General features: G+C 37.6%; 1 protein-coding gene across 1 annotated transcript in view; it reads left to right on the top strand.

The window, feature by feature from the left end:
* Nucleotides 1-25,767, top strand: part of ICA1 (islet cell autoantigen 1) — a 62,442-nt gene extending 36,675 nt beyond the window's left edge. Inside the window, exons 8-13 of the mRNA XM_059818333.1 lie at nucleotides 7,526-7,620; nucleotides 9,674-9,723; nucleotides 13,561-13,602; nucleotides 17,514-17,795; nucleotides 22,961-23,056; nucleotides 24,894-25,767. Coding sequence (XP_059674316.1) covers nucleotides 7,526-7,620; nucleotides 9,674-9,723; nucleotides 13,561-13,602; nucleotides 17,514-17,795; nucleotides 22,961-23,056; nucleotides 24,894-25,015 — 687 coding nt within the window. The 3' untranslated portion in view covers nucleotides 25,016-25,767. The remainder of the gene's footprint in view (nucleotides 1-7,525; nucleotides 7,621-9,673; nucleotides 9,724-13,560; nucleotides 13,603-17,513; nucleotides 17,796-22,960; nucleotides 23,057-24,893) is intronic.
* Nucleotides 25,768-26,751: the final 984 nt, after the last annotated feature.

Raw genomic sequence — 26,751 nt, 5'->3', positions numbered from 1 at the left:
GAAAGCACACATTCATATTTTGTCCGTATATTGTCTGACAATTTTATCCCTGTCCTGTCTTTTCATTTAAATACAGGTTTTCTGTTTAATGCACTTCTGGCTGGTAGGATAAAAAACTGCATGTAGAGTGCAATGGCTAAGGAATATTTCAAAGGAAGACATTATTCAGGGCTGCACTTAAGTATGTGTTTAAATGCTAACTGGGATTGTGTTTGATTATTCCTAAAGAATCATAAAATCCAGCAGAATTAGGGATTAATGTTGGTGTCCAAAATCTCGCCAAGTGAATTAATACTATTTTGCCTTTGCATTTGTTTTTAAAAACTCACACTCTTTAAGAACACCTTATTGGACTTAATATGAGTACGTGGATGCTCAGGGTTCCCACACCTGTACTCAGACTTCTTAACCCTTAACGGCTCCGGGAAATACTGTTTTGCTTGACTAGTGGTATTTGCTGATCCTTTGTAATGTTTGAATATGGAATATGTGCAATATCTGACTGAAGTCTGAGTTCAGAGTTCTGCCATGTATCTAAAAATAATCACTCAGCACTGTGTATTTTCCTGGTCACGCCTGCCCCTGCATAAGAAGTTGCTTTGCCCATTGCAGTTCGAGGTTCAGTAGAGGAATGGGAAAACAGCGAAAAAATTCATTAACTTTCCAGTTATCCCTGTAGATCTCTTTGTCTTGTAGTTATTTTGTGCAACATAGTAACTACATGATTTGCTGATCCTATTTGCATGGGAGAAAAATAACATTTGCCTGAAGGAGGTCTGATGGAAGGGTTACCATCAGGAGTGAACAGCTTGCAGCCAAGCCACTGTTTGCAGGGAGAGACAACCCAATTTGAAAACAATTACAAGTCATAGCCTCAATCCATGAAACGCTTGTGCATATGACATGTAGAAGTGGAAGCTGGACTGCATTATGCTATATAACCTGTGGCTACCCCAGAGCTCCTGGAAAAGAAGCACCTGAAGGTATAAGGTTTAATTCACCCCAGACTACAAACTTGTCTGTACATGACTATGCTATATTTAAAGTTGTTTTCTAGAATGTGGGTTGGGAGGGAGCAGTTTCTAAACTTCGAAGTGCATAAAGAGCTTGTGGAAACTGTTATTCCTACAGCTTGAAACATCACAACAGACCAAACAAACAAATTTCAAGCTCTATCTCTCCTGACCGAGGACAAAAATTAAAGGAGGCTCATAAACTGTTACATCTTACTCAGCCTCTGAAGAATCCTGTCTTGCAGGAGAAGTCCTCATTTGCTATGAAGTTAACATAACTCTAAGCTTCTTTCTTGCATAGCCCACATCGTGGAAGATGGGTTTTAGCCAGAGCTTACGTCCAGATTTCAGCAGGAGACAGTTGGGCATAGTTATCTTGACATTGCTAGTAATTGCCTACAGACTCACTAATTAAACTCCAAACCAGAAAAGAAAGTCCTTTTTGATTTCCTCACCATTGCCTCCCATTGCAACGATGTCTAGTTCACATCCTGGGTTTGGCACGGCCAGAGCCCTGCTCAGGAGCCTGGATACCGTGCTGGTGGGCTCTTCTCATAAATTCCCAATGTTAGAAGGTTTCTGAGGAATCGTTTCTCTTTGCTTTGGTACAAACCAATTTCAGTCTAATTTGTGTAGGAGCCTATATTATTGCTGGGTATTTATTCTTTATGCTCTTTTTTATCTAAAAATGTGATTATTTGAACAAGACATATGATGTTTCAAAATCTATGTTAACATTTGGACACCTTGGAGAGATACTTGCACAGAAAATGCACCTGCTCTGGAGTGTGAAGTACCCTTGTGATGTAGGATGAGAGAGATTTGGGGATGTTTGTTACCTTTTGAACTTCCTCCTGTGAAAGATTTCACTACAATCTAAATTTGAAATTAGGTTGAGAATCTATGATGAAGAAGTAAAATCTACATTAAGTCCACACGTGTGTAACAAGCACTCCCTTGAAGCAAAAAGTAAGTGTAAAAATGGTTGTGAATATTGTTGTGTGTTTAGGATGCAGCATAACTTTGTTATGAGAATCTTAACCATTTTTATTGCTGGCCTCCTGTGCTGAAAAGATGTGATTTCCTGGTTTTGCAGTGATATGTATGCTGAGAAATTATGCTAATCAGGAAGTAGTTTTATACTACAGAATTTCATGGAAGTCTGTGGTTTCAGAAAACAGCTGCTTGGGAATAAGGCTATGTTACTGCCTCTTAGTATCAGTTCTTTATTTCTTTCCGTCTCTAGAGTGTGGGATTATTCTCTATACCAAAGTGAAGTCTCCTCCATGATCTTTTTTCCCTCAATTAGTAGTTTCTGTTTGTTTACATTAAGTGATCACTAAGGAGATTAAATCAAAATCTGGTGGTTGCACCAGGTGAAATTCTGTTACCTAAGAGAAAAGGTATCTGCTGCTACTTCAGATGCCTTCTTAGGGGAAGTCACCTCACCTCTACTTGTCATTTCTGAAGGATGTGGGACTCCCATGAATTCCGTGTCTCCTCTGCTGGACCTGGATGTGGAATAACAATAGATGTTTGTGGTTAGGGAACTGATCCCTACCAGTCATATCGTATGTTCATGCCAGAGTAACTATACATTAAGAAGGAGTTGTATAATAAATGTATAATAAATGGCTATAGCTGATCTAGGGTAAGTGTGGTTTCTGATAGAGAAACTTTTGGTCTAAAAATGTGCCCAAGGAAGATGCCATGTCTGCTGTTGACTTTATGCATTAAAAATATACAATCAGAATATATAATTGCTTAAAACGTACATAAAATATTTCAATGTGCCCATTTCTACATTTAATCAGGAGTAATCCTGATTAGGATTACTTTTAGAATATTTTTCCCTGACATATCTTAAAAGGGATCTTTTCTAAAGAAAATTTTGAATTTGGTGCTTGCAAATCATTTTTGTCTTTTATGATTCTAGTTCTGATACTAGCAGCTTAATTTTGCTCATACAAGTGATCCTTCTGAATTAAACTAAGCAATACATGTATGTAGGATTAGCATTTTACTTTAAAACAAGAATTTAAAGAAACTGTTAATATTTGACTTAGACATAGATTGTCTTACTGAAAAATTAGAAGGTGCTACATACTGGAAAATTACTATTTGTATTTTGTAGTATGAATGTATTCACGTACCAGGTTTACCTCAGGAAGGAGACTCTTAAATGCCTCTTGGGATTGTTTCTGGAAAGAAAACATTGTCTTTAGAGATGTTTGCCGAAGTCCCTTAATGAAAAGCAGCCCATTTGTTTTCTTTGCTTCAGGGTATGCAGGGAGAGTAGTGTAATTGTGCTGTTGCAGCTGTATTTCCTAACTGCAGTTTTAGGCTTGATGAAAGATGATTATTAATGTGCTAACAACTCTATGTATCGTGATGTAAAAGTACCCATTACTGTGTCCGTTGCTGTAATATTAAAGATGATGAGCTGCTGTTTTGGTAAAACCTTTAAGGTTTCATTGTCTTGAAATTACCGTGTATCAAATGAATTCAAATTTATTTCAGGGGCTGCTTTTCATGAATGATATCTCTTTCTAATTTCTGCACTGTTTATTTGCCTTAGTTACTTAAGGAATATTTAGTTGCATTTTTTACATTTTAATTCTATAACACCAGCCTTCCTGAAGAGTGTGTATGAGCCTAGAAATAGTAATAGCCCTGGTAAGGAAGTTAATAGGCGTAAATCTCAGTGCATCCATTTATTTCCATGCAAAGTAGAACACTGCTGCCTGTGCTCCTTACATGGTTTGGAGAACTCTGTCCAAATGGGTACTACAACACTCTTCCCTTCTGCTGACCTCTGCTGTAGTCTGGTATCCTTTCTCGTTTCTGTTTGTTGCACCATGACTTTACTCATAGGCAAGATTGCATATAGTTTTATACCTCCGGGGAGTTTTTTGGTTGGGTTTTTTGGGGTTTGGTGGTGGGGTTTTTTTATGAACCTCCATAAGAAATTTCTGAGACTACCTGCTTTTCCTCTTCCCTTTCAGCTCTCCCCCCAAATGAAACATATCAAAGTTTGTGTCTCCTCAGTGGTGTTGCACTTCCCCATATGTGTTATGATGTCCTGGGATGTATCCCTGGCTCCTGGAGCTGCCCTTAGCTATGTTGCTTTGATTCTTCCTCAGTCAAGAGGAAGCATAAGTTGTCCAAGGCACTTGGGGGGAACTGTGGGCGAGGTGAGTGCGTTGTCAACGCTCCGGTGATTTAACTGCAGAGGACAAGTTTTGTGTGCAGTCCAGATGATCTTGGCTTGGCTTGAAAGCAGCCCAGATGTAGGTGAAGGAATTCTGTAAGTGAGTAGCAGTCAGCCTAGGAATGGTGCCTGAGCTGGACCCAGAGTTAACTCTGCAGCGGAGGAACCCCTTGTCAGCTTGGATATTTAGTCTGAGTACTGGGAGCAAACAAAATATCACTGGGTGACTTTTGGTTGTAGAGACAGACAAGATAGGCAGAGTGAATGACTGTTACCTTGCTCTACTAGTGTGTACGGTCTTACCCTGATTTTTATAGTAAAAGAGAAATAATGAAGCTAGGAAGAAGGCTTTCTAAACACGAGAGGATCCTACCTTCAGTCACATACTGGTGCACCTCGCAACAAAGTCCATGTGAGTCCTCATGAGCAAACAGACAAGTGCTGTCAAGTTACACATTTGTCTGCTCTGAGCCAAGGAAGTCAGGGACACTTCATACACCCAGCTGAAGCGTGCTTGCTTTTGTCTGAACTCAGTCTGTATCTTTATAGCCTTCTTTAATCACTACACTTCCTAGATGATGGGACTTCTTCACTTCTTCTGATGTAATCTGAAACAACTGAATATCAGAGTTTCATTTCTACAAGTGCTGACAATAGTGATCACATTACCATGGGTTCTTGTTTAGAAAACTGTTTACAATGGCTTTTTAACATTCAGTTTTATTTCATACCATTTCTGTAGATTTTTTTTTAAATCTTTTTAAAAAGATTTCTCGGTTCGTAGTGTACGTTGGGATGTGGAGTAGAGAGAGACAGGAGAGAGGAAAATCATTTCATTATTTGCTATGAGAATTGGAGGGAATATTGTCTAAATTAAATTGCTAAATTGAATTATTGCATTAAAATACAGCTGGTGATTTTTAACAATTTTTGTCATAATCTCTATTGAAACTGAAGCTATATTTCAAAGCTGTATTTATTTTTCTAATACAGGAAATATTAACTGCCATTATTATCGTGCTGTTTCCTTCCCAAGGCACTTGTGAACTCCATTTCTATACACTGTTTCCGTGGTTTGATCCCAGTCCTTTAAATATGGATTTCCTGATACACTCATGAAGGAAGAATCATAAAATGTAGTTCCTTAAAGAAGGATGATGATTTCTTTGTATTTTTCTTGGTGAAAATGCAGAAGATTTTACTTCTGATAATTTTCTTTAAGTACTGCCTAATTATATGATTTAAAATAGTTCTGTTTGTTGTTCAAAACCGTTACATCCTTGGGGCAGGCCCTGTGCTGCTATACTTGGTGGCAGGCAGAGCACCACAACTGTTGCACCATCACCTCCTGATTACAGTAGACTCTGTGCCCTACTATGAAGGTGTCTAAGACAGTTCAAGTGCCCAAAGCAGTACAGTCCCCGTAATGGAAAGCTCTGCTGTCTTTCTCTGCACTGCACTTTTGTGCACGTATAGTGCATATTCTTATGTTTTTGAGCTCTAATCCGTGTCCTCTTGGAGTCAATGGAATAATTCCTATCAATTTTAATAGTACAGGAAGTACAAACTACTCATTACCTGGTACAAATTCAGTTAAAGGATAACGTATTAATTCATAGGTGATCTAGCTGAGGTGGCTAGTGTCCATTTTTCAGAATCCAAGAAGTACACTTACAAGTGGTTCTGGTTAGCACTGTTACAGTTTCCAAAAAAAGCGGCAACCACAGAATAAGGTGAATTTCTTCAATGTCTCTGTTTATTGTTGCTGCTTTTGTGATCCCTCATCTTTTTATGCATGATGTCTGCAGTGCTCTAGGTGCTTATGATAAATTAATCTGTGGTATTAGATAGAAGAATTAACTTACTGAGAGGAAAAAAATGCAACTGCAGTATACGACAGGTGCATTAGTTTGGTTTCTAAAACACTGAAGTGTACATTTCCTCATACAGACAAGTAACTGAGCCAAGCAGAAACTGGAGTGCCCCTTCTGGGGACTCATCTGTCCTGGGTAACAGGGCAGCAGAAACAAGACCTGTGTCATGCCTGGGAATGCTTTTCTTTTAACAGATGGGCTGGGGACTCTTAACTTTTATTCAGTAGATGAGATGGACTGAGCAGCCATGGTTTTTTGTTTGTTTTACTATTCTGATGAAACATACTACCATTTTGTTGAAACTCCAGATGCAAAGCCACAACATTTTTATGTATGTGTGTGTTATGCTTTGTACAAAAGGTGGCTTATATGTTTTAGCTTCAGCTTTTTGGGGGACAGGGGGAGAAGGGAGATGAGAGTCACTATTATGAATATAAGTGAGACATAAATAAACTTAATTACCAGTGGTCAGGACTAGTCACATGAAACATGCGGGGTGGGGGTTTTTTTTTTTCAGAAACTGAATTGGACTTTGGAAAGAGGAGCATGTTTTCACCTTCACAGCAAAACCATTTGATAGAGCCAAATATTCACATTGCTAACATTTGTCATTATTTAATTACTATCTTCAGTTATTTAATTTTTATACAGAAATCCTAATTAATGCATAACAGGGACAACCAGTAGTATATTTATTACTTCTGTAATCTCAAAGAATCAGTCTGTAATGCTTTATATGTTGACTTGTTCACATAGCCAAATTTTGGTTATAAAAATGCTGGCCATGAAACTGTACATTGTTATTTTATAGCATGGCCTTTCAAATTGCAAAGGGACACCAGGGTTTCATAATACCACACCTGGCCTCTATCTAAGTTATCATCCAAGATTTTAACCCTCGTTTTCAGATTTAGAATACAAGTAGTACCTTCCCACTACACTGCAGTTGCCAAGGTTGTGTAAATCGTTGTGTCAGGAGAAAAAGAGAATAAATAAATAAAGAAGCAGTATATGAGGAACAAACAGATGTAAAGAATGAATTTTTCTCATCTTTAAAAAAAAAAGGGAGAAAAGGAAAACAAAAGGCAAACCCCCAAAATGGCAAAGAAGTGTGCTTTTTAGTGCCTGCTTTGCACACGGTATAGATGGTTTTACTTAGAAATATTGGAAACAGAACATGAGTTTAGAAGTAGCCAAAAGTCACCTTCTTATATAAAGTGTGTTCATGTGACTCAATTTGAATTAGTATCTTCTAACATTTTTTATGTTGCTTGTTTGAGTCAGGTATAGTTTTGGTACAGCTCAAAAACATTCTTGCTTAATTTATATATGTTCTGGAGTCTGATTTGGCCTTAAATGACACACTTCTTGCTTCCCTGATGCTATTTTGTTTTCTTCTCTTCATTTATGTTATGGTTATGATCTAGAGCTTACAAGATCCTGTGAATAAACTAACAGAAAAAGCAGAAAAGGAGGACCTGCAGATTGAGAGCACCAAATCAGTACAAGATCAGCAGAATCAGTAAGTCACATGGCCTATATATTAAAATAATAAGTATTTTTGTCTATAATGTGCTTTCCGGTTGCTAAAGTCACCAGACATTTATAAATGGCAATATAGACGGAGCTAGTCTAATCACACTAGTTAATAGTAAGCTTCATACAAGAATTCCTGAAATGGTCTAATGTGTACATGAAAGCTAATAAACTTTACGGTGAAATTAAGAACTTTTTAAAAGACCCATTTAAACCTTTGTATGTTTTTCATCTTTTCCTAGCCTTCTCTTTATTTTTCAGCTTTTGCTTCATTTTTTCTTTAGTAAGAGAAACAGCTACATGTGGGAGAAGATATGAGCGTTGTATTTCTCCCTTCAGCAGCATCTCCTTTTACCTGGGAATAGGATACGGATTTCTGATTGCTTTGAGCAGCGATTGGTTTTTGTAATGTATACAGCATCGGTTAGTAATCCAATGAAGCAGTAGGTACTTAGTAAAAAGTACATATAAGTGAGCTGATGCTATCAAGGTTTGAGTTACCTGGAGCTCTCAGGTGAGAGAGACTTATGAATGGACTGCTATGGGGAGAGGAGAACAAGAGAATGAGATGCGATCCCTCCCCCAGGGGACCATCAGGATTCAGTTGCAAGGAGATGCAGCGTTGATATAATCCTGCTGCCACCTGTTGTTTTGACTGTCCCTGGTTAAATGAAACATCCAGCAAAGGATCAGTTGTCAAAAAGTAGAGAACAGCTTGACTGATTAGTGAATTTTGCTCAGCTATTTATAATATTGGATTTTTAAGGAGTTCAGTTTTCCAGTCCTTTTACTTGTTTAGATTCAGAACCACTGACCAAAACCAGTTTATAAATTGGTCAGATTTGGTCCTATTCAGATTAGAAAGGACTTGGCCAAGTACCATTTGGCAGGTGGCTGTCTCCACAGCAGTTCCTTGAATCTGCTGCATGGCATGTGACTATAATAAAGAATTTAATAAACAGTTGTTTTCCTCGATGTTGAATATACAATTCTAGAATGAATGCATGATTTATGCAAGATGTGTGCACTGGCACCTACCAGCAAGTGCATCAGATGCCATGTCATGGTTGTACTTGTATTTATTTAAGGCTTATCTTTTTCCTTGTATGTCATAAAATTGAGGGGAAAAAATATGTCACCAATTTGCTAAAACAAACCATAAACAAACATCTAAGATTCTAGAAGAATTACACAAAACAAAGCTTTTAAAATCCTCATCAGCTTTCTATTCACAGTAAACATTCATCATACTAGAATTTGGCCTGAATCTAATTTTCCTCTGCTCCACCACAGTCCTATCCTCAAGAGCAGGGGAAGTGGCTCCTCCTGTCCTGTCACTAGAGGATAGGAGGAATGTGCCTACACAGTCCTCTTCACCACCACATTAACCTTGTGGCTGCTCCATTCCCTACTGGTTGAATGGCTTTATACAATATAATAGCAGTTAGAAGGTATATATTCTTCATTGAAGAGATTACCTTTGTATAGGAATTGCATGTAAACCACAGCTGCTTTTTTTTTTTTTTTTTTCTGTCAAGAGCTTTTTCATCAACACTGCTGATCTGGTTTTTTAGATATTTGCTGGCATGAGACAAAAGTCACCTGACTGTTGATTTTTAAGTAGTTGCTGTAAAAAGAGAAGTGCAAAGTGGGTTTTGGTTTTGTTTTATTTTTTGGTTTGGTTTGGTTTTTGGAACAGTTGTATCTCCTTCATGATAGTTATGAAAGACCAAATCTGGAAAAGAAGAATACACTGTAGCTTTCATTACAGAGATTTAGTTAGACTAAAAATGGAACAGTGGTAGGTTTTGATAGTTGGTCTTCAGTCTAATTTTGGTTTTCAACAGACTTCCACCAATGATACAATAGAAGTTAACAACAAACCAGCATATACAGCAAATGCAAGAGTCCATCTGAATTACTGTTTATTTGTTATTGATATGATTCTGTAATGATGTGACCAAAAAGAGAAAAATGTATTATTATTCTATAGCCTTAGAATTATTTTCTCAATTTTTTTCTTATTCTTTCAAATTAAGGTTGATTTCATTAGATGAGGAGAGCCATACCAAGGAATTAAACTATTCAGGTATTTTATTTCATGTTACCATAACTTCGTAAGTGCTGCAATACATGTTTTTTCATTTTTATTTCCTGTCTGTTCAGCTTCACCCAGCAAATCCCTACAAATGCACAAAAGTTAAGGCCAGGAAGATCTGTTAAAACTAATCTCTTACATGTTATATCCCACTGCATTTCATTCAGTTACTCTCAGATAGGTCAAATAGCTTGTCTTCCAAAGCCTAATTCTTACATTGGGCATGTCTTCAAGGAAAGAATCTACAGATTAGTAGATGTCAAGACAAGGAAAGTATGCCACTTAGTTTGCTAGTTTATTCCAGTTATTAAACATGTACTGTATTAAAAACTTGATGAATTCAGTGGAACTTCTGCCCAAAAGCTAGGCAAAGTCATATTCAGCTGCTGCCAATGACCTGATGGGTTGTTACTACCCAGTAACATAGCCAGGGTCTAATTGGAGGTGCGCAGTGAAAGAATGGGAGGCAATGGACACAAGTGACAGGAAGGGAAATTCTGATTACATACTAGGAAAAAAAGCATTTACAGTGAGGGTGGTGAAGTGCTGGAAGAAGTTCCTGGAGGGGCTGTGGCATCTTCATCCCTGGAGATCTTCAAGACTTGACAGGACACGTCCCTGTGGAACCTGACCTAACTTCATAGCTGACTCTACTCTGACAAGGGGCTTGGACAAGATGACCCCCTCAGAGGTCCTTCCAGCCTAAATAATGTCATGGCTTATAATAGATCTTTTTCTACTAAATTAATGGAGAATCATTTTAATATGTAGTATTTTATCCTCCATGAAGATACTTAAAAGGTACTTACATTAAAATCAAGACTCCTCTCAAATCTTCATTTTGATAGACTAAGCATATTAATGTCTTGAAGACATCTTCTCTAGTCCTTTATTTTTGAAGTTTTTGTTTCCATTCCACTTTACAACATCCCTTTTAAAATGTGAAATATATAACTGGACAAGACATTTCTGATGTTGGTGTCTCCTGTCATATTTCTAGAAGGTAAAATCACATTCCTGTTTCTATATGCAAAAACAATACCTCATTTTGCTGCAACATCAAGTTGAAGTTCATGCTTGAATTTGTTGTTTATCAAGACTCAGTTCCTTTTGGTCACAGCTTCCCAGGACTTACTCTTCCTTTCTGCAGCATGGCTTATATTCCTTGTTTCTAGTGATATAACTTACAACTTAGTGGTATTAAATTCTCCCAGCTCTGACTACAGAAACTGAATGACTGGCCTGAATGACCACCTCTAATAGTCTGTTAGTTGTTTGCACATTTTTTTCAAGAGTGATTTTGTGTTTACTTCCAGATGACTGTTAAAGCCGTTGAATAGCAATGGATACAACACTAAACCTTGCAGATCTAAACTAGAAACACTTCTGCTTTGCAATTATTTCTCCTAACAACTGGGTTTTGACATCTGTTAGTTGTCATGTTCCTAATCCATTCAATGTGTTCATTACAGAGATTATGCTATAACTTCTTAGCTGGAAGGCTATGCAGTGCAAAGTCAAATTGCTTCTAAACAAATATCTTCACCAAAGAAAGCTCACAGTTTTATCAAAGAATGAATTTTTTTTTTTTAACTAGGTCTGCTTTCCATAAAAACACCTTCTATTATAAGAGTGTTTATTATGCTCGTATTCTTTTGCTGAATCCCATACTGATCGGGATTCAGTTAATGTTTTGCTTAGGAGTAATGGTGAGCTACCAGCCCATAGTTACCTACAATTACTTGAGTCACCCTGTTAATTATTGTTGTTTCGGTGTTTTTTGTAATAATGACACAATATTAGGACTTTTCCAGTGTTTTGAAGCTTCACCCATTTTGCAGTTAATTAGCAATCTCTTTGATGAGATATTTTAATATTCTTGGATACAAAATCTGACTTATATTTTCTTAGCAGATGTTTTCTAGAATCTCAGTTACTTATGGGCTGTAAAATACTTCAACATTGTCTGTAATATAAATACCTTTTTCTGTCTCTTTCTCTATTGCTCCTAAAAAAGACCTGAAGTAGTTTGGAAGACTTCTGCCTGCTCTGCTAAATTTTTCCATCTCCGTACACTAGTGGGTCTGTGCCATTGCTAAGATTATTTTTTTTTCTTAAAGTACTCCATACTAAAGTAATACAGATGTAGTGCTACTAGTGATGGAGCTGTGTTTCTTTTTAGTTTTCCTCATCAACTACTTCTACTTCATAACTTCCAATTTTTTATCATTTGCTCTGCATTTTCCCTTAATATACTATGGATGTTTTTAAGATTGGCTCCATCATGTTTACCACTGAACTAAGGCAGGCTTTCAGCAGCAGTTGTACTTTTTCATTACAGAATTGTGGCCATCCATATCCCACCTTTCATGAACTTCTCTTGCTAATTTTTTTTTTTCCCTCTGCCAGTCAATCTAGGGTTGGGTTTTTCCCCTTTAGCTTCGTGCATTGTCCTTTTATGGAAGCATCATATATATTTATCCAAGTCTGTTTATGCCTCTCCTATCTATATCTACATAGAGTGTAATCAGATGTGATCATGGGTCCTTAAATGACCAGCTCATCCTAGTGCTGGTAGCACTTTTCTGTCATAGTCCTAGCAAAGCCTTGTTAAAATAACATGATTCAAAGAGCAAGCTGTTCTGTTTCATTTAGTTCTGAACACACCTTGAAGTTTCTCTTGAAAGGGTTTGGCATTCAATTTTTATTCCCCTATAGAGAATTTTATTTCTCCTTTCCAGCCTCAAGTTTAAGGCTGCCAGCAGATCTGCCTTCCAGTTCTGGCAATACTGTGACCAACCCCTTCATTTGCCTTTAGAGCTACAGACTTAGTTGTCTAGAAGCTAGAATTCCTCAACAGTTAATGGGGAGAGAAAGGCATGTTCAGCGGGTAACTCATCCCTCCTGTTCTGCTACATATCTTAAGTGGGATTAATCACCTGAGGGAGGTGTCTTTATCTTCACTGATAGACGGAATCTAGATGATTGTTTTGACTTCATGTCTAACCTAAGAAACTTGCTCAGAACTTAAGGTGGTTACAGTTGGGGCACGGGGGTGTTTTTTCACCTCTGATAGCCTATAACTCTCAGCTATACATTTTCCCTCCTGTTGGTCTTAGCCCATTTATTTTCCTGCAAGAGAAGAGGTGCTATTACTTGTATCCTGGTCTGGGGTGCTTTGAGGGAAGATTCATTTACCCCATTCCCAGAGTTGGTGTCATGAGGAAGAACATATTGTCAAGGAAAGCAATTTAGGGAGTGATGAGGTCCTGGGAACTTTTGTGCTCTCTCCTGGCCTGTGTAAGTACAAGTTTCTGAAGGAAGAGTCTCTGCTTCTGGAGGACAGTAAAGACCTGTATGATTCTTGCAGTTGCCTCAGATGGGTGCACTCAGCCTGGAGATGTGGCAGGCGGTGATTCAAAGGAAGATTCCTCCCACCCCACCCCCCCCCCCCCCGTTATTATTCAGAAATCTGCCTCACTACTTAGAAATGCTTATATCTTGGGTCTTTTGTCCATTGTGACCCAGTTAATTTTAAACATGATTACCAACAACTGTTGCATGTTGATCTTATAGTGACATTGTTTATAAAGCATGGTCTTGTGCCAAGTGCAATTTGACATGTTTATGGCTCTTGATTACAGCTGACGATGGCAAGGATGTCATATCCACGTTACAAGGAAATTGTAACCACAAGCAGTACTCAGGTGAAGAGACTTAAGAAAACTACCTTTAGATGCATACATTCTGATTGTTAGTGTACTGCAGATCTTCCTTTGTTGCTTCTCTTTTTCTTTTTTCTTTTTTTTTTTTTTTTTTTGCTCTTAGGTGCCATAGATGACTTATTAGACCTGCAACCTGAAGAAAATGGTATGAAACATTTGAAACATTTGTGCATGTCTGTTTCATCAGAGTTTCAATTACAGGCACCAAGTATAATTTTAATCTTAGATTTAGTTGTTTTCAGAATCTGAAAGTTAGAATGAAATTATTCAGCTGCAATACTTAAACAATGTTAAAGGAAACTCAACTTCATATAGATGCAGAGGCACTACTCCTGATGTTATAATATGAAGTAAACCTTACTGGGGATAAAATGCATTGTAACAGGTGACTCAAGGTTAGGTATACTAGACTGTATCACATTTGCCCCACTGAAGTAGGTTCCACTGTAAGCCTTACCCTTCCTATAACATTTCACAAACTTTTCTTTTTGATTCTTTAGTTGTTGTATCACAACCCTTAGCAACACACTAGTAACCACAAGATTTTATATCAGAAATGTACGTATCAGAAACAAATTATTTAGTCCTCTTAAAACCATATAAGAACTGGTGACTTCTTTGAGCCAGATAGTTAATTAAATCTGCTGTGCTGTTCTCATACACAGATGAGAAAGTAATCTTTCATTCCGGGCTCAATTCCTATCCTTATACTTTTCTTAGATCAGTGGCAGCTCAAGGGGATGTGCTGGTTTTTTACAAAGGGTACTTGTTTTACCACGTAACATATGAAAGATCTGGCTAAAAGTTTTATATTGAGTTTTCATATGCAGTAAGAGTATTGTCTATAAGTTCTTATTTTACTTTTCACTCATACATCTCAGAAGAATGAGTAAAAAAAACTTCAACAACTATAAAAACAACTGTGGCAACTCAAAAAGCAAGTAAAGAAGCAAAGAAAAAAATCCCTTTGTGCAGTTTAGTCCGTCAGACTGAGAGTGAAATTTGGGGTATTTAAGGCACTGCCTTCATGGTAGGTAAGGATGAGAGCATTTGCAAACACCTCAATTTTCGATTTGCCACGGGCAGTCTCTTGCACCACTGTGGGGAACCACCCGTGAAGGCAGAAACAGGCAAAGTTCCTCAGCTGCCTGTGCAGAAGGCAGCCCTAATCAGTGGACAGATAAGGTAGTGATGACTTCTTTTCTGTGGTTAATAAAAAGGTCCGTGCATGTCTAATAGTGGCCTTTTTTCTTCTGGTTTTCCCCTTACTCATTTCCATTCCTTGTTGGACCTTCTTAGTGGAGGTACAGATAATGCATGCAATTATCGGTCATAGAAGTTTAGCTGTCTCAGTTAGAAGGGTGTTTTTTTTCTTTAGTCAAGTAGTTAAATCAACATGAAAACAGTTGTGGGGAAGCTACATCAGATAAGGATGGTTATGTTAATATTAAAATATAAGCCATTTACCTTAATTTTACACACTAGCTAACTTTAGGCTAATGAATATTGTATTATTTTAAGTGAAGCAGTTTAGTTAGAGGTACACTTTTGTGTGTGTTTCAGAAGGAAGTCTTTATCCTGTGTTTCCAATCATGTATCATTGTAAATATTTTTAGTTTCTCTTCATATTTAGTTCTTTTGAATACCAGCAGAACAAGGCATGTTTGCAAAGGAATGAGCATTGCTAGAGTTCAAACAATTACAAAAAAGAATATAGTAATGTTGTTTTTTCAGTGTTTTATTGCGAGTTTTGGGGGGTTTTTTGTGGACATTTATAAGGTTAGGGGAAGCATGTGCAGACAAAAAAGGGATTTTGACTGTTAAAATGGGCAGCGAAAACAGAGAAACAGGAAAAGAAGTAATAGAAGATTTACAGGTGAGGTGAGAAAGTCCGTATCATTCTAGTAATCTAGCAGGGATACCACATGAGTAATATCTCAATAAGCAAGACTGGTTTCAAGATAACCTTAATTGCAAACAAGAGTAGAACTTACTGCTGCTTACTCTAGGCAGCATGAGCATAAGCACCACCCTATCCTCCCCTGCCCCGGGTGTGTTGTCCTGGCAGGAAGATCAGAAAGACTGCTGAGACAAGAAATGCGTCACTCCTCTGATGTCTGGTGGTCATAGGCAGTACAGCAAGACCTAACTGCTCTTTAGCTGTAAAGCTATATGGTTTACTCTCTCTCCCAGTAAAAATGGGACTACTGCAATGGGATACCCAAATGAAGCAGAGCTTTGCTCTGAGCAGTGTTACTGCAAAGCTTTTGTTTCATTACAGTAAATGTCATTTGTGGTTAGGTACAGTGTTGGCAGTATGTCTTAGCAGGTCTTTTATTAATGATGCTCCCTTTGTATCTCCCCCTGCAAACCTTCCAAGTTCATGAAGGAGTCTCCTGAAAGCAGCTTTGAGGTGGTGATGCAAATCAGAGTTCTTAAGTGCTTTTGAAATACCTGGTGTGTTTTCCTTATGGAAGGATTTACCCCTCTGCCTCACCTGCTGAATAGCTTGGGGGAATTGTAGGTGCTTGGACAACGTTAACGTTCTTTGCTGTTTATCTGAAGATGGGAAAGAAGCCTGAAAATTCATGAGAACAAATTGTTTTCTATGGTATTCTAGATACAGTCTAGTGCAAACATCAGGAGAATTGACATGTTTGTAACATTTCTATTTCCAATTTTTGGGCCCTGTCAGGGACTACAGAGGTATATAAAAATGTGAATTAGAAAGGAGCTGAATCTCAGACCTGACTTCAGTAATAAGTAAAATCCTTATATTATGTGTTGGTTTATTTGTTTCTTAGTATGTGGGTGTGTATGCTGACTCATCAGCCTATTTTAAAAAACAGTTTTGCACTTTTTTTCTCCTCTGACTCAACTTCAGGCATTTCATTGTAAATTATTACAGCTACTAAAAGGGAACTTCCCTAAGAAGGCTGCTGCATTTAAATAAAATGGCCTGTTGCAACCACTTCGCTACTATCAATCTTTTATCCCAACGCAAAAGGGTTAAAAATGTCTTTGCAAGTTGTATGCAACTTAGAGAGCTCAGCTGATCTATCCAAACTTCGGAAAATTGAAGTTGCTTCTCTGCCTTACCACAAGACTGAAACAGGCATAATTATAAATAAACTGATCTGAGTTTCAGTAATGTAACATTATCAATATTGTTAACCACCATTTTTGTCCCCTGCATACTCCCACAGTGGAGCTCTAAATGTTTCCAAGTAAAATAACATTTTGGGTTCCTTGACAGTTCTTTCACTCTCCAAATATTTTGTAAGCTAGAGAAAAGGATTACGATCCTGATTCCAAGCTTCATGTATTTTATATAACTATTTAACATTTCTAAAATAGGAAAAAAATGTTATTAAGGCATAATGGTTCAAGTGATCTAAGAGCTTCAGTTGCAGTTCTGGTACTAGAAAAACTAGTGAGGACGATCAGAAGGAAGGTGGCCCCAGTCATTTCTCAGCAGCCTAAGAGAGGTAAAAAAAGTTACTACAGCATTGAACAGTGTAGAAATCTCACTCTGTGTAGAGTAACCTGTTCTCATGTGGAAATACCCCAATAATTCAAGCATTGGTCAGAAGGTCATAAAGGTGATCTTAAGTATGTTCTCACAAAATTCTACAATAATCCCCAACTCTTATTTGTTTTCGATTTATACCAATATGATTTTTTTTGACAGTTTTATATAATGCTTCCAAAGGCAACATAAATGCAGTCTTCTCCAATGTTTTAAATATTAGACTATGTAATGATTTTGGTGTGTTTTTTAATAGATTTTTAAGCACACTTGTAGTATTGTTTTTAATGAGAAATTAGTCTTAACAGCAGTGAGGTTATCTAAGATAAATCAAGGAATTATTTGTTGCATAAGCTATAAGCCCAGATGTCCAGGAGAATTGGGTCTAAAAGAGAAAACAAAGTTTCACGCAAAAATCTTCCATCTCACTTAACGTACAAAACCTGGATTGGATATTTTCAAAAGGTTCCTTCTTTTCTTGGTTTGTCTAAAAAATTATTTCTCTTGACTCTTTTGTTCTGAGACAGCTTCAAAGGATCAGTTTGTGAGGTCCTTGGAGTCAGAACCTGGTGATAAGGATGACATGGTATTACTGAATGAGATCCTCAATGCTTCCTCCCTGGATGAGGGGGAATTCAGCAAAGAGTGGACAGCTGTTTTTGGACAGGTGGCACTTGCTGATCTCACCATGAACTCTTCAGCTGGAGATGTGGAGAACACTTCATTATCTGTGGCACCAACACCATCAGGTTACTTGCCCTCACAGCTGTTAGACCAAAACATGAATGACTTGCAGTCATCTTTACATGGTGAGAGCTCATCTTGTTCTGTTAGCGTTTTGGTTTTAGGTTTTAGAGTATGTTTTTCTGCTATGTCGAAGTGTGGTGACAGCTTATGTTGTGCCATAGCTGCAGAAACCCTGAAGTTAAAGCACAGTGTGGCCTGGAGAAAAACATGTGAGTAGCATATTTGTTTTTCTAGCCTGGCTCATTCAGAGTTTGTGAATGAAGTACCCTAAAATCTAAAGTCAAAATTACTGTCTTGAATGTTTTCATTGAGCTTCCTGAAATGTTCTGCAGGCCTTTGAGATATTTTTTTTTTCTGCAACAGAAAATCTGTTTGAGTCGGTTTTACTGTTTAAATCACAACTGCTGTTTCTGTTAAGGGGCCAAAGAAACAAAAATGATTACTGTATTTTGTCTGGGAATACTATTTTTAAACAACTTAGTGAAAATCAATTGCATTAATTCATTTTCTGGTTTTTTTGAAGTATCCCATACTGTTGCATGTAGGTACACAGGTAAGGTAGAATGGGTTGTCTCCTCCTAGCACCCATACAGGTGGATTCCTCTTGTAGGCTGTTATCTACTGATGCAACTCTTTCTCTCCCCTTTCTTCTATGCACTTCATTTTCTAGGCTTTTCCAAGCTGCTGCTGGGGGGGAGAGGAAAGGAAAGAGGGGAACTAGTGCAGAGCTTTCCTGCTGCTGCTTTGGCCTTGAGGAAGGGAGGGAGGAAGTCAGACTGATCGTAACCAGCCAACAGCAACTACCTTTGTCCTCCCCACAAGTCTGGCTAGATTTCTCCCAGGGCTTTGCAGGCTGGAGGAGGACCTTGCCTTTTTGGGCTCTGTGACAAGTCATTTAAATCTCATCTGGGGAAGAGTGATGTAGGAAAGACTGGCAGACTGATTCCATCCTGAAGGCTACTTCCTGGAACCCATGCAACTGGTACAACCATACAAGTTGTAAAATGACCTGTGATATTTTGGCAAGAATAAGAAAGTCAAATTTACCTTATAATTAATACAGTTACCACCACCACCCCTAAAGCAAAATATTTGGGTTCACTGACTTCAATGCTTACACAGAAACTGCGGGAGTGACATTTGCAATGATGCACTGTTGTTTTAGATGTATTTTTATGATGAGGTACATGCATATATGAGTATGATTGATAGAGTGAAGAGGAACTGGAAGAGTGTAGGATTTAACCTCATAAAATATGAGCTAAAAAAGTCATGATGTTTAGTCATTGCACTGTCAAATTAAACAGTTTGTGACCAGAGATGTATGTGGTATCTATTGAAAGGGGGAAAAGGAACAATGAAAACCACCTTTCTTGATACAGAGACATACATAGATTTTAAGCAAATTACTGAAAATAGCAACAGAAATATTATGGGATTGATTTTTTTTTTTTCAGAGTTTTTACATGTTTTTAAACGTGAACATGTTTTTGAAGGAAAAATATTTTTGAGGTATAAATGGCAAACAGGGCTGGGTATCCTTTCTGAGGCTGTTGTGATTGCTGTCATTTGCACAAGACACTGCCATTGGCTGCACTGTTAGCACTTCAAAATCAGAACTCAGGTATGTTGCATTCAAGGAACACTAGAAATGGAAAATCCATTTCAGTCATCATGGTATCCCAAAATCTTTTTGAATAAGAAAAAGAATAAATCTGTATTGGAAGAATAAAATATGTTGATGTTTTCAAATGGATTTCCAAGGTTTCGGCAGAATATCATGGTAATTGATCTACTGGCATTTGAAAAGTCAGGGCTAATCAGCTGAACGGTTATATCTGATAATCAGCATGTTCCCAGATAACTGTAGTTGCCAAGTAAAATGCATTATTTAAACTAACTTTCATAGACTGTTTTTCTTTTTACATTTTTTGTTTCTCGTTTTTTAACAGAAGCTGAAATTCTGTCCATTTTATATCTTGTGAAATCTCAGCTTTAATCTTAAACTGCATTTCATTTCACTTCACAGCACTTGTTTCATAATTTGACCTTATCAATAAATTTGGGAACAGAGAGGGTTTTTTTAACAAAATACTGACTGCAGTATAAACATACCTAAACATACAAGTTGGAAATATTAGAATATATGAATTATGGATATTTTTACTGAGGACTTGTGATACGTCTCCTACACATTTTTTTTTTTCCCTAATTGGTAGGATTGCTTAATAATTATTCAGTGTGAAGTGCTACACTGGAGCCTCAATGTTGGATACTTCCTGTGTGAATTTGGCCTTAAGACCATAAAGATTCTTAAAACTCACATGCTTAACTTTAAGCACATTAACTTTTCTATTAACTTCAGTAGGATTACTTACTTATTTTACGTTAAGCATGCTCATAAATCTTTGGGGCTTTGTTTTCTCTCTGCCTCAGATCTTAATCTGTAAAACAGGCACAATGCTATGCAGGTTATAAACTGTTACGGTCAGGAATTCCCAGCTCGGAGTTTTCTCTGGCTGTATTTATAGGCAGGATCTAGCACAATGGGACTTTGAATTGCTATGGGACTACCAGGTGCCGGTTTAAAATACATATAAATGTGTGTGTGTATATATATTAGAAACAAAGCATGCTCCCAACAAATCTTTTAGATTCTTCTCCAGATACAGCTTTGTAGTTTGGTTGCCTTTCTGCTTTTTCAGGGAGAGCATTGGCTTTCTCTTTCATGATGTTTATGGCCTCATTTACTTACTTATTCGTACAACTAAGGGCTCCTTTTTATCTTTCCCTATATGAACATATATTCTAGTTGGTAAGAAAATGCGCAGCTCACCATTTCCACTTCTAAATTTAATCGTGGTAATGTTTGTGAAGATGCTAGCTGAAAAGTAAGCTGTTTGGTTTCCTTGCTGTCTCAGCAATAATTTTTTATCTAGTCACTTAACAAAGCCATCCTGTGAACAGCCAAACCAGAACAGGCTTAGGGGCAACAACTGCTTTCAAATTGATAGGCTGCAGTTTGTTCTTGAAAGGCAAAGTTGTTCTTTGCAGCTCACTGTGAGTGGACACTAAAAATATAATTCATTAAAGTATTTAATAAAAATTCTGTGTCAGTCTTTCCCAATACCTTCGTAGATGGATAAGTTCATTACGAAAGCATCACACGTTTCCTGGAGCGTTTTTGGTTGGATGTTTTTGTTGCTGCTATTAGGTTCTCTTTTTTTCCTAAGTGGTACTTGAGCTACCTGCGTTTCAATGAACAGAGAACCAGACCGCAGCATCTCTCACGGATGTGCTACTCTCCAAGCCTTAGTCCAGGGACCCAAAAGGAGGGCTCCAAAGGAGTTAACTGGTCTGTGATGTTTTGCTCTCTGTTCTGCCAGTCACATCAGTGTCGATGAACATCAGTGAGGTCTTGGGGAGCCAACTCCTGATCTCACTGAAATCACTGGGACTTGCACAGAAAGTTTCCAGGCAGCACTCCCATTCATTTCTATGAAATTAGGATTTGGCCCTATTTGCTTAAGCTGCTCAATTTATCTGTTGCCATCCATTGACATATTAAAACACTTTCTCGCAATACATCTCCAAACAAATGAAAGTGTTACAGTTTTCTGCAGTTGTGTGTAACGTCCTCTGCCATTCTCCTCTTTTGTAACACAAGCAGAGAAAATGCCTGGAAAAGTATGTCATTCTAAAGTGTTATGCCATACTCTTCATTATTTATGATTCAAATTCGCTTATTTGAAAGATTAAACTCTAAAATCTCATTTTCAGGGGGCACAGGCTAGCTCATAAGCCTTTATCACCTTTGCCTAGAACAAATATATGTGAACACTCTGCATCCAGATTTTGAAGAAGTTTTTGGTTTGTTTCCTTAGATACAGAGGATGTTTGTGGCTTTAAATTTCCTTCCTAATTCATGTGATTTTATAGAAGCACTCCTCTTGCCTCTTTTTAATAACACAGCTTGAGCTTCAGACCTTTTATAGTCAAGGTAAGATCAGAGAGTGACGAGAATAATCTGTTAAGAGAGAGGAAGGGTTTATGTGACTTACATGGCTGTTACAGTAACTGTCAGGACACGGGGTACCAACATCTGACAGGGGTCTCAAAAGAAGAAGAAACTATGGGGAGGAAGGACAAAGAGAGTAGAAAAGAATGTGAGAGCATAACTTGTAGAAAAAAGAGACTGAATAAGGAAATGCTAACTACATGCACAGATGAGTATCCTGTTTGTGATACTGCAGAATTAGATATACTAGATCCCTGAGATGGATGGATAATTGATCAGGCCACACTTAAAGGAGATATTACTGAAATTAGAAATACGACCTCCAGTCCTCTCAATGTGATAAAGCATAAGAATTTAAATATCTTAAGCCAGGGACAAAAATGCTCCATTTTTTCCTAATATGTTTTTGTGGTACACCACCCCTAGTTCATTTTGCCAGCCTAACTCATCTGGCCTCATTAACTGTATTTATCATTACTCTTTTGTGGCTATGGAATATGCATGTAAGAACAAAAAATTGTGAATACCCCGTTTCACTTTTTCCTGCATAGTTACTTTCTCCCTGCTGAGAAGATCCTTTCAAATGAAGAACAAAAAAATACTCCTTTAAAACCTAGTTTTAACTTAACTCAAAGTAGTGCATCTTGAATTTAATTCTTCAAAGTGTTTTGCAAGAAATTATTTTTTTCAGGATTAATAATTTCAAAATTAACTAATTTCAAATCTAGGGTCTCTAAATACGTTTTTTCTGATAAAATGAAAGTCTTTGGAACTGTAAAAGTAAAGAAAGGTGGAAAAAATGTGTAATATGTGTGACATTTTCACCCAAATGTAAGTGATATTCTTCTCCCTACAGCTATGCTTGACTTGATTACTGTACTGGCCTTTCTGTGAACAAGTATTAACTGACTGGATAAAAGAAACAAGAAAAAATGTTTTTTAGCCAGGTTAAAGGTTTGAAAAGCATACAGTTGCCTGAATCTGGAGATGATGAAACTGATGCACAGATGTTCTTTTCCCAAGGATGTTGCTTTTCTGCAGCATCTGACTGTTGATTTCTTGTGTATGAGGAAAGATACGAACGGCTATAACCATAAACATAATATTCTGCTCCATTGTCTGACGTGCTCATTGTGCTGCCAGACAGTGGGGTGTCGGAGTTAACAAAGTAATTCTTCACACTAATGCTGCTGTATTATTGAATTTTAGGATGGGCAGCTAACAGTGTGAGCCGACCATCTATACCACAGCCAGCACAGAAACCAAACAGCCTGAATGTGAATGCTAACAAGACGCCTGTGAAAGGTGACACAGTCATGTATTTTTTCAGTTACTTTGCTTTTCCTTTTTATCTGTGACTCTTGTATCTTTCCAGTCTTCTCAGTTACTCTGTCATAATAAAACCTCTTTTTCTAGTAGTTACATGTCAAGAATCTTGTGCTTACTAATTAATTCCTCTGTTTCAGCGTTACGTGTATGATATGTGTGTATTTTTTTTGTAGGCCTCAGTGCTAGTAGTATGTCAAAAGAGTAATTTACTATATAAGGAGGAAGCTGAGTAGTTTACAGTTTATTTTGCTACTTTAATTTTGAGTCACACAGAATAGCTTCTGCATGCACTTTGTCTAAGCTAAACAGTGTTTTGAAGCTCTAGGAGGACAGTGTGGCTAAAATACAGGCTACTGATAAGGCAGAAGAGCTCTAATTGCAAATTTTGTTGGTAACATACATCATCTCAGTAATCATCTGTTTGAAACTTAATTCACTTCTTGCAACTGAGCCTAGAGTGCATCGTTCTGCCACCTACTGAGACAAAGCCCTGCTTTTTGACTAGGGTTTTCTGGATAAGTGAACCAGAAATATGTTGAATCCTTATTGCCAGTTTGTAGCCTATCCTGTGCATTCACATTCTATCAGAAGCTATGTCAAAGATGTTCAGTGCAGAAGAAAGGAGCGATGTGTATTCCTTCTCCTGCCTCCTGGGATTAAAAGACCGACATTTTTCAGCTCAGCAGAAAAAAAAAGGGTTAAGGAGTTTTGGAAAATGTTTTGGAAATAGTGTGTATTACCACAGCCACAGTACCTTCACCAGAAAAAGGAATGGCCTTCGGCTACTTTGAACTCTGAGTTTATGAAAGTGGCAGATACTCCAGCCTTGCAGACACCAAGATGAAAGTCATGCCTGAGTTTATGAAAGTGGCAGATACTCCAGCCTTGCAGACACCAAGATGAAAGTCATGCCAGGCAGAGCCTATTTTGAACGTAAATTCCTTGTGTCACAAAGGAATACTTTCCTGTGACATTATCTCTCTGAGTGGAGGAGCACATCTTACTTCACTATCAATATAATACATGTTAAGCATAGGGTCACAGAAAACAAAGCAAGTGGTGATGTACCTTTTTTATAGAAGCCAAAGCTTTAACCTGAACATCTGCCCTTTTGGAATAAGAGAAGGTAGGAGACCTCTATGAAATCTGTGTGCCAGTATAGACACATAGATGCAATAGTCCAGCTGATGTTGGAACATATTCCTGGTTCACATTTTTTTTTATATCCATCAAAAAATACACCCTAATACTAGAAGCTATACTTGGAACTGGCTATCAAACACACCCCCTGTATCTCCAGCCAATACCTTCCCATTAAAACTTCATTCCAGATGAGTAATGACCTTGTGTGGTTGTATACAGGGGGGACAGAACAGTCACATGAACTGGATTTAGGAGAAGGAATTTAGTCCTGTAAGAGAGGTCGAAAGTAAAATTTTCCATCACTTTCCTTTTACGTTTTTGCAGGCATGCAGGTGCACACACAAGTAAAATACCTTTCATGAAACAAAGCTAGACAGAGTGAGATTGTTTCTATTTTTAATTAAAGTGTTCCTGTACTTATCATGGCAGGAGCCATATAAAATAACACAGACAGACAGACAGATGTAAAACATTCATTCTTACTAAAGTTCCATATTCTGTAAAAGGTAGTGTTTTAAAATGCCATCACTCATTCCAATTTTCTTGTCAGAAGTGCCCTTAGTAATAAATTAAACAATAGCATGGTGTTTGTTTGACCTCAGTCAAACATTCAGTCAGTTTTGTTTTAAAATAGCTGACAAGTCTGTACTTTTTTTTTTTTTCCCCCCAGAACCTACAAAGAATCCTAAAGACTTGACTGCCTGGTTCAGTCTCTTTGCTGACCTTGACCCGTTATCCAATCCTGATGCTGTTGGGAAAACTGATAAAGAACATGAATTGCTTAATGCATGAGTCAGCTGCCTATGGTAACTCACATTCCTCCATTCATCAACACTATTTTGGGGTTTAAAAAAACTAATGAAAATTAGTATGCTGTTGTGAAACTATGAAGTATGTGCCATGATAATAAAACTAAAGGGAATGAATCCCCTTTTATATAGCTACAGTTATTTGCTCTTGTTTTGTATAAAGAGTTCACATTTATTTTCTACGTGGATTTACAAAAATGAGGTTAAGAATTAGGGCAGATTTCTTGCCAAATTAGATTATCTGCTGAAACACTGTCTTTGCCTGAGGTGATGCGGAGCTAACACTGGAGTGAAATATAAATTGCAAACCTATTTTTTTATAATGTTTCTTGAGTAAATAAAAGAAAAAAATCATGTAACTGAGGAGGCTGCATGAGTCAAACATCTATCATGTATATAGTTATATATATTACTGCTATGTTAAGATGTCTACTAAATTTGTTTTGTTAGTACTCACAGTGAAAAATATGTGCTGGGGCTAATTATTGAAGAAATACATCTCTGTCTGTGCAGCCATGGAAATTGTGCTCTTTCTGATTTAACTTATTAGACAAACTGCACTACCTAAACAGAAGTCATGCCTAGCAGGCTTCTTTTCTGAGGTTTTTCTCCATTGCACCAACAGAATTTGTACCTGTTTGCAGAAGTTTCTTGCAACTGATGCTTTACCATGCCTTCAAAACATTCATATTTCTGTTTGGAGTATTTTTCATCCAATTTATTTCTGAAGCATGTGTTATTTTGAGCTTGTTGTGACATTAACTCTTTAATAAAATGATTTTGACAAAAAAGACCTTTTATTCCCACTGGAATGCTAGTGTGCTCTTGAATTGGTGCGTAACAAGCATCTGAAGAGAAAACATATGAACAGTTTTTAGATAGTACCTAATAATCCATATCATTACCTCATGCTGTTTCTGAATAGTAGTCCAGTAGGACAGTAAGAAAATTTGAACTCACTTGGTGTCCCTTTGCCTCCCTGCTTTCCTTTTACAGCAAAGGAAGGTAAAAACCATGTGTCAGCAGCTGCTTAAGATCTTAAGTTCTGCATACTTGCTCTGTGTGCTGTGTAAGACCTGCTTTGCAATTTATTGTATTTGGCCTTTTTTAATTCAGTTAATTTTCCTTTTACGTTGGTGAAGTTTTTCACTACCTTTTAACTGTATACTCAGTTAGTTATTCCTTGCCTTATGGTCTATTAGATAACTAAGTACCTGCATTGGAAACCTGAAAACTACTATATAAATACAGAAGTTAACCAAACTGACCTGCTGCTTCTCAAATGCAGCAAAACATCATTTGGTGGCTGCACTGAGCAGCATTAACGTACATTTGATACCTCCTAGCTAAAACTGCATGCTATCAGTGGAGGGGGGGGGGGTTGGACTGACTGGAGTTCGTCTGCCTTAATTCTCAGCAAGTTTTAAATACCTCTGTACAAAACTGGAGTGTTCAAAATCCCACCCCATGGCCTGGAAGTCTCAAGGTACTTCAGTTTTTGCCAGAGAAGTTCTTCAGATGTTAAGCAGTATATTTTCATGTATAAGGGGAAAGGACAGTCTGGTCTTCTCTTTGCACAGTACCCAGCCCACCCAGGTCCCCAGCACTGAGGTTGGTAATAAAGACATGGAAGCTGATGTAGACTCTTGTTTCTAAAGATAAAACTTGAGAACAGTATTATTTGCTACAGTTTGGTACTGGCAGCTCCTTGCTGAATAA

Source organism: Gavia stellata, chromosome 6 (assembly GCF_030936135.1).
Source record: "Gavia stellata isolate bGavSte3 chromosome 6, bGavSte3.hap2, whole genome shotgun sequence".
Classification (NCBI taxonomy): Eukaryota; Metazoa; Chordata; class Aves; order Gaviiformes; family Gaviidae; genus Gavia; species Gavia stellata.
Note: the sequence above shows the minus strand (reverse complement) of the source record. Positions and strands in the feature narration are given on the sequence as shown.